This window comes from Oryctolagus cuniculus, chromosome 5 (genome assembly GCF_964237555.1).
Source record: "Oryctolagus cuniculus chromosome 5, mOryCun1.1, whole genome shotgun sequence".
In the NCBI taxonomy this organism is placed as follows: Eukaryota; Metazoa; Chordata; class Mammalia; order Lagomorpha; family Leporidae; genus Oryctolagus; species Oryctolagus cuniculus.
This window is the reverse complement of record NC_091436.1, coordinates 166,932,085-166,944,535: the sequence shown is the minus strand read 5'-3', so window position 1 is coordinate 166,944,535 and position 12,451 is coordinate 166,932,085. Positions and strand designations below refer to the sequence as shown.

The window sequence follows — 12,451 nt, the reverse complement described above, 5'->3', positions numbered from 1 at the left end:
CGCTGTTCTTTTGTCTGCTCGGCCCTCCCCGGGTTTGCTGCTGATTCTTCCCGGGTTGGCTACCGTGGAAGGGCGGTTCCCCCTAGCCACTTTCCCCACTTCCGCGGGGGAGCGGCACACTGCCGGCCGGCTCTCTCGGGGGCTGCACAGGTGTTCCTTCAGATAGATGTTCCCCTTAGATGTTCCTCGTGCATGTTGTCTCTCTCCTCCTTTATAGTCCTCTTCCACCAATCCCAACTCTGCTACCCACACGCCGAGTACGCTGCTCTCCTCCAATCAGGAGCAGCTCCTGCAGCTTGTCAAGTTGGCGAGAGGCAGCTGGGTAGAAGCTGTTTGCTCCTCTCCCAGCGCCATATTGTGGGAGAGCAGATGCATAGAATAAGTCTTAATTCCAGTAACTTAGTCTAGTCCGAGTTGCTCCCCACAGGTACAATGGGTAAAACCTCTGCCTGTAGCACTGGCCTCCCATATCAGCATCATTCAAGTCTCGGCTTCTCTGCTTCCAATCCAGTTTCCTGCTGAACTGCCTGGGAAGATAGCAAATGATGGTCCAAGTGCTTGAGCCGCTGCCACCCACATGGGAGACCAGGGTGGAGTTCTGGGGTTTCGGTTTTGACCTGTTCCAGCTCTAGCTATTGTGGCCGTTTGGGGAGTGAACCAGATAATCAAAGATATTTCCCTCTCTCTCTGTCCCACTCTCTGTCCTTCCACCTTTCAAATAAATAAAACTTTAAAATGAGCTTCTTATTTCATGATGAATCCTTCACCCTACACACACACCTCACTCACCTGTCCTTTCCCTGAGTCTCTGTCAACAGACACGAAAGCCAGAACCCAGGGTTGTCCCTTGAAGGCCCCTCCTCTGCCCTCTTGTTTAATGTGGCTGCACTCGGATGCCACCCAGCCTGTCCCCACCTCTCCCTGTCCTCCTGGCCCCTGTTCTGCCCTCTTGTTTAATGTGGCTGCACTCAGATGCCACCCAGCCTGTCCCCACCTCTCCCTTCCCCACCGTCCACCTGGCCCCCGTTCTCCTAGTGTAGCTTGTCTCCTAGCGTGGGAGAGTTTTCCTACTTAAAGTCCTGGAGTAACGTCAGTGAGGTCCAAGCGGCCTGGCTGCCCGTGCCAGTACTGCCCACCCGGCCCTTCTAGACACGTCTTCCTTTTCCCTCGGCCCTCTTGTGCGTTTCCCACACCACATCAGTTGCCACTCCTGACGCCAGCCTTCGCCTCCACACTGCTTTGCCCCATGCCTTCTGATACGCCGGCTCGCACTGGCCTCCCCTCCAGCCAGGCTCCTCAGCAAGCGAGTCCTCCCCCCAGCACCCAGCTCCGAGCACCACCTCCACGCAGGCGTCCCTGAACACTTGACCTGCTGGGTGCCCGTCCCTCTGAGACCCTGAGACGCTGCACTGACGTGCACGGTGGCCCTTTGTCCTGTGCACCCCCATCCCCTCCCTCCCCTGCCTCAGTCACTGTAAACTCCAAGTGTGCGGTTGCTCTGGCTCTGCACTCGCTCAGCCCTGTGCCTAACGTGTCCCGTGCAGTGCCTCTCTGCTTTCTTCCCACTGCTTTGTTCCCCGGCCTGACCCCCCAGTCCAGCAGAGGCAGTGCCTTCTGGGAGCCTGCGGGAGGGACACTTGGCTGCCCTGTGGTTCCATGCTCACTCTGCAGCCTGTGAAAATAGGCTCATGATATGTGTGCTGCTGATCACTCCCGTCTTCTGGAAGGTTCTCCAAGTTAAAGTCCTGGCCACTGTGTTCTCTGCGTGGATGCCTCCTGTTCCTGGCTCTTCTCTGGCTTTGTGTCCAGCGGTTGGTCTCTCATTTTACACCCATCCCAGGACTGGTCTCCTCTTACTCCCAAATCCCAGGCACTTTCTGCTGGATTTTCTCATCTCATCTGGTCGCCCCACACACACCTGAAATTTGGTGTGTAGAAGACTAACCCATGATGTTTCCTCCAGACCTGTACCTCCTCTAAAATTTCTCACCTTGATAAGTGATGCCCAGCGGGTTACATGAGCCCCCTTATCTGTGGTTTCCTTTTGTACGGTTCCAGTTGCCTGTGGTGAACTAGGGCTGAAAATATTACATAGAAAATTCTGGAAACTATAAGTTTGAAGTGATCTTTATTATAATATATCATTACAGTTGTTCTATTTCATTATTATTCATTGTTGTGAATCTCTTATCATGCCTGTTGTAGAGCTCTATGATAGAAACGTACACGCAGGGAAAAGCAGCGTCAGGCAGGACTCAGTACTGTCCTCCTTTCGAGACGTTTACTGAGGGTCTTGAAACCTGGCCCTGCAGAGAAGGGAGATGACGGCACCGCTCTTGTGGGTTCTTGACTGGACCGCAGGGCCCGTGAAGTCAGAGCCCATACCTGACTCGAGTTGTGCCAGCACTAACACTTAGTTGGCCTCAAATAATGTTCTCTGGATTAATTCACTAACTAATGCTGTGTGAACACACTTTCTCCATTACAGTTCCACCATTTGGTTCCATTACATGCTTAAAAAAAATTGTATCCTTGGGGATACAAATTCTGTTTTGAATCAGCAAACTGATTCAAGTGGCTAGTCTGGAAACTTCACTGTGAAACATAACTGCTACTTAGTTTTTTATGGTAATTGTGCTTGGGGACAAAACTCTCTCTCTCTTTCTCTCTCTCTCTTTTTAAGATTTATTTATCTATTTGAAAGGCAGTTACAGAGAGGCAGAGGCAGAGAGAGAGAGGTCTTCCATCCGCTGGTTTATTCCCCAGTTGGCCGAAATGGCTGGAGCTGCATGGATCTGAAGCCAGGAACCAGGAGCTTCTTCCAGGTCTCCCACACAGGAGACCCAAGGACCTGGGCCGTCTTCTACTGCTTTCCCAGGCCATGGCAGAGAGCTGGATCGGAAGTGGAGCAGCTGAGACAGGAACCAGTGCCTATATGGGATGCCGGCACTGCAGGCGGCCCCAAAACTAGCTTTCTCTTTAAGTCAGTTAGCAGAAGTAAATAAATACAGAAAGTGTTGTCAGATGCTTGCCTATGCCCGGCACTGTGGTGATCCCATTCTGTATTAATTTACTTACACTTTATTCCACAGTGTTGTTCGAGTTTCATTTCTCTGGTGAGAGGTCTGTAGCTTAGAGGGGTGAAGTGCTTGCTGTCACGGAGGTAGTCAGTGCAGGGTGGCGGCTCCGACCCAGGCAGTCCGACTCCCAGACTGTTGTTCTTAACCTGATGTGAACATCCGGCTATTCCAGCTCCAGCTGGACTTCCTGCCCTTTGGGACTGAGACGCTATTTCCACAGGGAGTTGAAGCCTTGTCCAGGTTGACATTCCTGGGGAAGTCTTTTGCTACACATGCCTGCTGTCTTGTTTCGGTTTTCAGAAAAGCTTGCACATTGAACATCAGCCAGCTTGGTGCTTCAAGGGTCTGGCCCTTGCATCATAGGAATATTTCTTTTTACGAATTTATTTTATAATTTTTATTATATATGGGGTATTTTAAAAGTTCATGAAAATGAAATTTAAAATAAATTTATTTGGATGCAGGAAATTTTGAAATCCGTGCATATAGTTTTTCTCATAATATGCATTCTCCAGGATTTCAGATTTCAGAGGTTTCAAAATTTCTTACACCAAAATAAGTTTCTCATTGAATTCCATTTTCTACCAGTGAACTGGAGTGTCTTTGTATTTGATAAGTAGAGTGCAGCACGTGTGATGAGGGTGAGTTATGACAGCCACGAGCCCACCCTGGGGCCAGGATGGGCCTTGTTGTGTCTCTGTGCCTCCTCCCCGGCCCGCTCCCTCCCTCGTCTGGCTCTACACGTCAGCCCGGTGTCTTTTTGAAAAAAGTTTCGCTGCATACGTTTATATTCTAAACCATATCTAGTCTCCGTGTTCCTGAGCTTTATGAAAACGCGTTCATCCTGTGTGTGTTTGCACTGACCTCCGAGGTTCGCTCATGACGCCGCTGGTGGCGCCAGTGCAGTGGTTTTCACTGCTGGTGTGCAGTGCGCTGGGCGGATTCGCCAGGTTGTGCTTACCAGGTGCTTCTGGTTTGCTGTGAACATTTCTGTGCTGTGCCTTTGGGCGCAGGAGCAGCAGTATCTCTGGAGGGTACGCCCGCCCACCCGTGAAAGTGGACAGATGCACCACGGCACAAGTGACAGATTGTTTCCAACAAAATAAATCTGCACTTCTGCCAGCATTCTGTGTGATTCTGTAACTTACATCGGCAACAAAAACCCGAAATTATCAGACTTTTAACTCCCTAGCCAATCAAGTGAGTGTGAACTGTCATCTTACTGTAGTCTTCATTTACTATCATTAATAAGATGGAGAATGTTTGTGTTTAGTCACCTTTTGGGTTATTTCAGTATGAAACCTGTTCGTATCTTTTTAATTATGTAATATTTTAAAATGTATTTTATTTGGGTAAAAGGCAGACATAGGGAGTTTCTATCCACTGGGTTATTCCCCAGATACCTACAGTTAGGAGCCAGAACCCAATCCAGGTCTCCCCCATGAGTGGCAGGGACCCAACTACTTAAGCCGTCACCTTGCATCTCCCAGGGTGGACATCAGTATGAAACTGGAATTGGAGGAGAAGCTGGGACTTGAACCCAGGCACTCCACTATGGGATACTCACATCCCAACCAGCACCTTCGAGGCTAGACTGAAGTTGCTCCCCCGTTATGAAGCATGATACGTACAGTGTAATACAGTGTTTCTAACAGGTGCGCCATATGAGGTGCAACAGCAGAGCGAACAGCCAAGGGCTCCGCCCGCTCAGAACACTGCAGTGTTATTACAGTGTTTCTGATGTTCAGATTTTGTTCATGGTGGTTTTTTGATAATGGAGTTAATAACCCCTTGAAGGGTAGTTGTGCTGCAGACACCTTTTCACAGCTGTGGCTCTTTCCCCTTTCTTTGTGGACAGCGCTATTTCATGTTAACATGCGGAGGTGTCCCAGTGTTGGTTTCCTGCTTGGCACACAGAGTGCTGTTGGTTGCTGTGTAGATTCCCCAGCGGTCACTCGCCCTGCACTTCCAGCCCGGTGTGTCTCGCTAGGCGTCCCTTCCTCGAGGCCGATCCAGTGTTTGCCTGAGGGCATCTGGATTTGGCCCTTGTTGTTGAAAGACAGGCGGGGGATGCAAGGGGACAGCAGTTGCTCTCCCCGGCTCTGCAGTCCCCCTCAGCTGCTGCTGAGCCCTTCCTGTGGGTCCGCGTGTCCTCCTTTGGACTCGCCTGTCTTTCCTCTCTGTTTCTCAGAGCTTCCCTTTACCCGGGACGTGTTGTTGGTTTGCTGAGTTGTGTCTCAGTGCAGATTTCATTCCGTTTGTCCTGTTTGACTTTTGCCCATGGTTGCTTGCATCCATTCTGAAAACACTCCCACCTGTCATGTCTTCTCCCTTCGCCTTCGTCTGGAGTGTGTGCTTTGTCGTAGACCTCGTCTTTCTGTCTTCCGCGTCTCCTTGTCTCTGTGTCGTGTGTTCTGCAGAGTTCCTTTCGCTCGCTCTCGCCGTTTTCTAGTGCTGTCATCAGCTTTAGAGGACTTTGTTTCTCTTGTGACCTTTGCCCTTTGGCCAGGAGGCGACACTTGCGTACTTTGAGACTGAAAACCTACACACAGCACAGTGAGCATCCTTTGAATGCTTCCCTTCTGAGAAGGCTTGCGCCTGTGAGGGCCAGTGCGCAGAACCAGCCTGGGCCATTCCTCCTCGGCTTCAGGCAGGAATCGCAGGCTTCGCGCCCCCAGCCAGCACTAGCAGTGTTCCTGCCCCGCATCTGAGTCACCCTGCCACCTTTGTTCTACTTCAGGGTTCCCTTTCTCTTACAGACATACTCACATACCTTCAGCTGCCAGGTCCATTAATTGTTTTTTTTAATAAAGATTTTATTTATTTATTTGAGAGATAGAGTTACAGACAGTGAGAGAGAGAGAGACAGAGAGAAAGGTCTTCCATCTGTTGGTTCACCCCCCAAATGGCTGCAATGGCCGGAGCTGCACCAATCTGAAGCCAGAAGCCAAGGGCTTCCTCCGGGTCTCCCACATGGGTGCAGGGGCCCAAGGACTTGGGCCATCTTCCACTGCTTTCCCAGGCCATAGCAGGGAGCTGGATCGGAAGAGGAGCAGCTGGGACTCGAACCGGTGCCCATATGGAATGCTGGTGCCACAGGCGGTGGATTAACCCACTGTGCATGGCACCAGCCCCTGGCCCATTAATTGTTAGAACTGCAACAATGTGGCCAAACTATGTTTTGTTTTTTTTGTTTGTTTGTTTTGTTTTGTTTTGTTTTTGACAGGCAGAGTGGACAGTGAGAGAGAGAGAGACAGAGAGAAAGGTCTTCCTTTTGCCGTTGGTTCACCCTCCAATGGCCGGCGCGGCCGGCGCACCACACTGATCCGAAGGCAGGAGCCAGGTGCTTCTCCTGGTCTCCCATGGGATGCAGGGGCCCAAGCACTTGGGCCATCCTCCACTGCACTCCCGGGCCATAGCAGAGAGCTGGCCTGGAAGAGGGGCAACCGGGACAGAATCGGGCGCCCCAACCGGGACTAGAACCCGGTGTGCCGGCGCCGCAAGGCTGAGGATTAGCCTATTGAGCCGCGGCACCAGCCCAAACTATGTTTTATGAATGATGTAGTCATTCCACTGCCAGCAGCCTGTCTGAGGTTGTGGTCTCCAAATCCCCAGGGAAAGTATCAGCAGGGAAGTTTACTATTGAGTGTCTTCACATTATCCTTTTTTTTTTTTTTTTTTAAGAAAAAGATTTATTTGAAAGGTAGATTTACAGAGAGGGAGGGAGGAAGTGTGGGGGTGGGGGGAATCTTCCATCCTCTGGCATCCTCTGGTTCACTCCCCAAATGGCTACCGTAGCCAGGTATGGTCTAGGCCAAAGCCAGGAGCTAGGAACTCCATCAGGGTCTCCCACATGGGTGGCAGGGTCCAAGTACTCGGGCATCTTCTGCTGCTTCCTCAGGTGCATTTGCAGGGAGCTGAGTCAGTACCCACATGGGATGCCGGCATCTCGTAGCTTCTCTCCTCTCTCTCCCACTCCCAGTTCCCCTTGTTCTTCTCCCCAGACATCCCCCTCACCTCCTCATTTCCAGACTGCTTCTCTACGCCCCGACTGCCCTCTCATGCAGAGCAGTTCTGCCCCTGCGCCCTCTGCAGTCACTGGGTGTCCCTCTGAATGCTTACGGCCACCTGCGGAAGCAAGGGCAGGCGGCCTCCGTGCTGGCATCCGGCCTCCAGAGAGCCGTTGCAGGTGTGACTGGCAGGTCATCCTCCACGCAGCCGCTGCATCTGGGGAGGGCGCTGTTTGTCTGCAGGTGCGTACCATTGTAGACTGATGGGAGTTCATGTCACTGCTGTCAGGTGGTCTCTCCAGGTGGATTGTTTAGCAAAGGCACTATAGAATGCTCAGTCAGCAATATTTAACGTGCTCAAGAGCATTCGAATCTTTAAATTACCAGTGTTTAAAGAAATCAGGAAGAGGTTAGGCTAAGTTACTGCATTTGTTGACTCGTTTTAAAAGTGGGTTTTAGATACTGGTTCTTTCCTACTAATGATTCCTCTCTAACAGAGTTTGAAATAAGTAGTTAGCCTTTTATACCCACTTTTTCTCCAGTAGCAGAAATTAGAATAAATCATTTGCGTGTATTTTTTCATGTACGGAGATAGGACATTCAGGGAAAAAAGCTCCTCTTAAAAATACCTCGTTGTCTCCAAGTCCGCCGCCTGCATCCGCAGCCCGTCAGCTGGAGGTAGACATGTCTGGGGGGACTGCACCTGTCCCGGACGTGTGCAAACTGCTTTCCTTGTCCTTGTTCCCTGGTGGTGCATTCCTTGTCCTTGTTCCCTGGTGGTACATTCCTTGTCCTTGTTCCCTGGTGGTGCATTCCTTGTCCTTGTTCCCTGGTGGTACAGCAGCTGCTTACGCGGCACTTGCAGCATGCGAGATTGTACGCGGGAGGACGTGTGCAGGTTATGTGCAGTTACTGAGCCGTCTGCTGAATGACTTGAGGGTCCAGAGAGTCTGGTGTGTTCAGTGGTCCTGAAACAAGTCTCTCGTGGATCTCACAGGTGACTGATGTCTACTCAGGCAGTAGAGGAGAGTTTTCTTTGATTTTAGGCCCTTAACAGAAAGCCTCAAGTGCAGATCTAATTCCATTCCTTGGGTGTTTGTCGGGGGTCTGATACACTTAATGTGGATAGAGGGTGGGCCCCCGGGTGCCAGGGGGAGCCTGGCTGACACTCGAGTAAGACACCTGGCTGGATTTGAGTCCCAGCTGCTCCATTGCTGCTCCAGCTCCCTGCGAATGCACCTGGGAAGGCAGCAGCAGATGGCTCAAGTCCTTGGGCCCCTGCACCCGTGCGGGAGACCTGGATGGAGTTCCAGGCTCCTGGCATTTGCCTGGCCCAACTCTGACCAATGCAGCCATCTGAAGAGTGAATCAGTGGATGGAAGATCTCTCACTGTCTGTCTCTCCCTCTCTGTAACCCTGCCTTTCGGATGGATGGATGGATGGATGGATGGACAGATAGATAGATAAAAAAGACAACTGGCTGACGTGAAGAGTGAGCCACGAGGTGCCAGGCAAAGCTTTCCAGCATTGCACATGGACTGAGCGGTGAACGGCCCAGCGGTGGCCTGTGCCTGGGATGTTTAAAGGTGACTGACATCTTCGTGCGAGACTAAACGTGTCCTTCTGTTCTCCAGGCATCCGAGATGTCTCTAAGTGGAGTGAGAAGGCAAGAAAGCCCCTGGAAGCCCTGTACGGCTATGACTACTTTGCCAAAACCTGTGAACAGTGGGTGGACGGCATACAGCAGTTTAAACGCCTCCCAGATGGTAGGTGCATGGGCTGTTTGACGGCTCCTTTGTCGGTTAGAGAGGATGCTTGAGTTGCCCATCGTGTTCCCGAGTCCCCATGATCCATGAGTCGCCTGTTGCCCTTGCACACCAGTGTATGGACAGAACGCTAGTCATCGTAGACAATGCAAGTGCTTGTGTCACAAATCTGCCTTCAACTGGAGACAGGACCGCACGGATAAAGGCCCTTATTGTTGCGTCTTTAACAGCAGGCTGTTCCTTTTCCTTCTGCTCCCTTGTGTGTGTGATGACAGAGTCATCCTCAGGAAGCTTCAGTTTCTGTTTTGCTTATTGATTTTCATCCGCCTGAAAGAGAAGCAGAAAGAGGTCTTTCCCCACGTTACTCCCCAAATGCCTGCAACAGCCAGGGTTGAGCCAACAAACCAGGAGCCAGGAGCAGAGTGCAGGTCTCCACGTGGATGTCAGAGCCGTCACCTGCTGCCCCTCAGGATGCATTAGCAGGAAGCTGGGTCAGAACTGGAGGTGCAGGAACCCGGAACAGCACTCTGACACAGCGTGTGAGTGTCTGCAAGTGGCGACTTAGGCTGATGCACCCCGACGCCTGCCCCAATTTCTGTTTCCTAATTCTAATTTCTAACTCGCTATAGAACAGCCACAATATAGTCTGTGTCGTGCCACCCGACTACATCCTCTGACACCAGGACAGACAAGGAGGCACTTTCTGTCCTGATCTTCAACAGAATTAGTGTGAGGAATGGGGCCCGCCTGTGGTGCAGCAGGTTAAGCCTCTGCCTGTGATGCCAACATCCCATATGGGCTCTTGTTTGAGCCCCAGCTGCTCCACTTCTGTTCCAACCCCCAGCTCACGCGCCTGGGAAAGTAGCAGGAGATGAGCCAGTGCTTGCTCCCTGCTATCCATGTGGGAGACCTGGGTGGAGTTTCAGGCTCTTGGCTTTGGCCTGGCTCAACCCTGGTTGTTGTGACCATTTGAGGAGTGAACCAGTAGACAGAAGGTCTCTGTCTCTGTCTCTCTCTCTCTGTCTCCCCTTGTCTTTCAAATAAATAAATATTTTAAGAAATTAGTATGAAGAAGAAAGTATTTAGTTACTTTCCTGTCTTCAGAATTGTTATATGACCTTAGCTACAAACACTAGCCCCCTTTCTTTATCTGAAAACCTAACAAGGTTTCTGCTAACAGCAAGAATAGACGTCTCGCATAGATAGTCTGAGTTAAAGCCTATTTGCATACAAGTGTTTGTTTGCAGTCTCTCATTCTTCATCTTGGTTGGAAGAACAGAGGAGTTAAGGGCTAACCTTGGAGCAGGTCCAGGACGTGTTTGCAGCACCAGCTCTATCTGCTAGATGATCCTTCCCAGCCCTGTCACCCGACAAAGCTTTCACAGTGAAAAGGACGTTTGGAAATGTTAGTTTTTGGGTTTAAGTTCGAAATCGCAAATGCGTGCTTCATAGTGATCCTGTTCCGCTTGTGGGAACAGTCCCTAAAACAAACAGCAGCATCCCCATTTGGTTATTCAATTAGCAGGAGCGGGTCACCCCAGGGACAGGAAAGGGCAGCTTCAGGGACGAGAGAGGCATTTCCCTGGCCACAGGTCACCCTTGCGTTCCTCGTGACGCAGGCGGAGACGGAGAGGAGGAGGAGGCGGCAGCCAGCCGAGTCAGTGCCAGACTCTCCGATACACCTCTGTGTTTAGCCTCAGTGACAGCCCCAGGGATTCATGGTCGCTCTGTTTTATTGTAAGCTCAGTGTGGTAAGGAGCCGCCAAGCCTCCACAGTCAGGGCTGGAGCTCGGGTTGTTCTGTAGCTGCACAGTTGGCACCTCCCCCTCTCTCAGATGTGTGTTTGGCACAGAGGCCTGAACGATGAAGAACGCCTACTTGCCATTAGCAAGTTGTGTCTTCATCATGTCCCTGTGGCCAGGGACTGGTCAGGGCCCTCACAGCCACCATTTGAGAGGTGACTCCAGGTAAGAGCTTACCGGGTGTCCAGCATTGGCCACTGCTTTGCAGTGGGGCCCGACTGCCCCTTCGTAACGTAGAGTTGGGCGGTCTGTGTTTGTTCCATTCCCCTGCTGTTTTACATGAATTATGAGCCTCAGTCAGGCGGAGCTGAAGAACCAAGCAGGAAAAACAGCAGAAGAATCAAAAAGGAAACACAAAGCACGGTGGCTGCAGGCACAGGCAGATGCGACCCCCGTTACAGACAAGGGAGCAGAGGTGCAGCGAGGGGCGTGGCGCCCGCCTTCCATAGGCACAGATGCGACCCCCGTTATAGACAAGGGAGCAGAGGCGCAGCCGCGTTCCGTAGGCACAGATGCGACCCCCGTTATAGACAAGGGAGCAGAGGTGCAGCCGCGTTCCGTAGGCACAGATGTGACCCCCGTTATAGACAAGGGAGCAGAGGTGCAGCGAGGGGCGTGGCGCCTGCCTTCCGTTCCCCGTCAGTCACCGAGAGTCGCACTGAGGCAGAGCCCTGGCACTCCTGTCTTGCAGGTAACATCTGTCGGCACTTGCTGCCCCTGGTTCAGTGCCCCACCTTAATCGTGCACGGCGAGAAGGATCCTCTGGTCCCACGGTTTCACGCCGACTTCCTGCATGAGCATGTGAAAGGGTCACGGTGAGTGGTCACTACATCAGTTCCCTGTCGCCAAACCTCATCCCAGGAAGGAAGGAGGCAGGAGGCTGAGGCGTGGGCACAGGGCGGCTCCCACGCGGCGCAGCCCTTCCCGACCCCGCCCTGGGGGTCCCCGCGCCTGGGAGGACTGAGGCTCTCAGAGAGAGGTCTCTCCTGGCTGCTCTGGCTGGCAGATGGGCTCACAAGTTCTGCAGCATCGATGACTGTTGGCATTTAGATCCAGCACTGTTCACTGAAACAACTTCATATTTCCCAATTTCCAGTTCAGTTCAGTTTTTTTATCTTCATAAAAGCACTACCCACAGTTTAAAAAATATACACATAAATACCAAAATAAGAAAACAAGTTGCTCTTGGCTTGCTGCCCATTTAAATACTTTACCATCATAAGCATTTTTATACACAGATGTAGTCCTATTTTATACTCAGCTCTGAATCCTACCTTTTCCCTCCACTTAAAATCATGTTGTAAGCTTCACATGTTTGTTCGGTCTTGAATGTCTCCACACCATAATGAGGACCTGTCGGCCACAGACACCGAGTACAGCATCCACCATGACACACAGGTGACTCTGATAACATACCTGGTAAGACAGCAGATGCGTATCGCCAGTTTTTAGTCTTACTTCTGCCAGGCAGTCTTAGACATCAGGGGACTTGTAGAACACCCCAGAACTGGTTGGAGGAGTTGCTAGAGAGCCCCAGACCTGGGTCTGCCCGTGCCGTGCACATCAAGCCAGTCGCTGGCACCGGGGTGGTAGGAAGAGGTAGTTCATTGCAGTGCACAGAGGAGGGAGCCAGGCAGGCAAAGCCCAGTTTCCCGCCTCCCCAAGGGGGTGAAGGCAGTGAGTCTCACCGTTCACAGGCGGGGGTGCGCAGTGCTTGTCAGCTCGTGTGGCTGCTGGCTGGCGCACGGTGCACGTGGCCTTTGATTGGTCAGTGCTAAGGGCTGGCATGTTTC

The 12,451-nt window shown here is 51.7% G+C and overlaps 2 protein-coding genes across 4 annotated transcripts in view; one reads left to right on the top strand and one right to left on the bottom strand.

Annotated features, from left to right (window-relative positions):
• SERPINB9 (serpin family B member 9) overlaps window positions 1-12,451 on the bottom strand; it is a 220,342-nt gene that overhangs the window by 190,301 nt on the left and 17,590 nt on the right. The window lies entirely within an intron of this gene.
• The window catches only part of BPHL (biphenyl hydrolase like), a 38,329-nt gene that overhangs the window by 15,707 nt on the left and 10,171 nt on the right, over window positions 1-12,451 (top strand). For 2 of the 3 annotated variants that reach the window (XM_070074485.1, XM_070074484.1), the window contains 2 exons: window positions 8,725-8,856; window positions 11,350-11,473. In XM_070074485.1, coding sequence (XP_069930586.1) covers window positions 8,725-8,856; window positions 11,350-11,473 — 256 coding nt within the window. The remainder of the gene's footprint in view (window positions 1-8,724; window positions 8,857-11,349; window positions 11,474-12,451) is intronic. The other variant, XM_070074486.1, reaches the window with a different exon arrangement.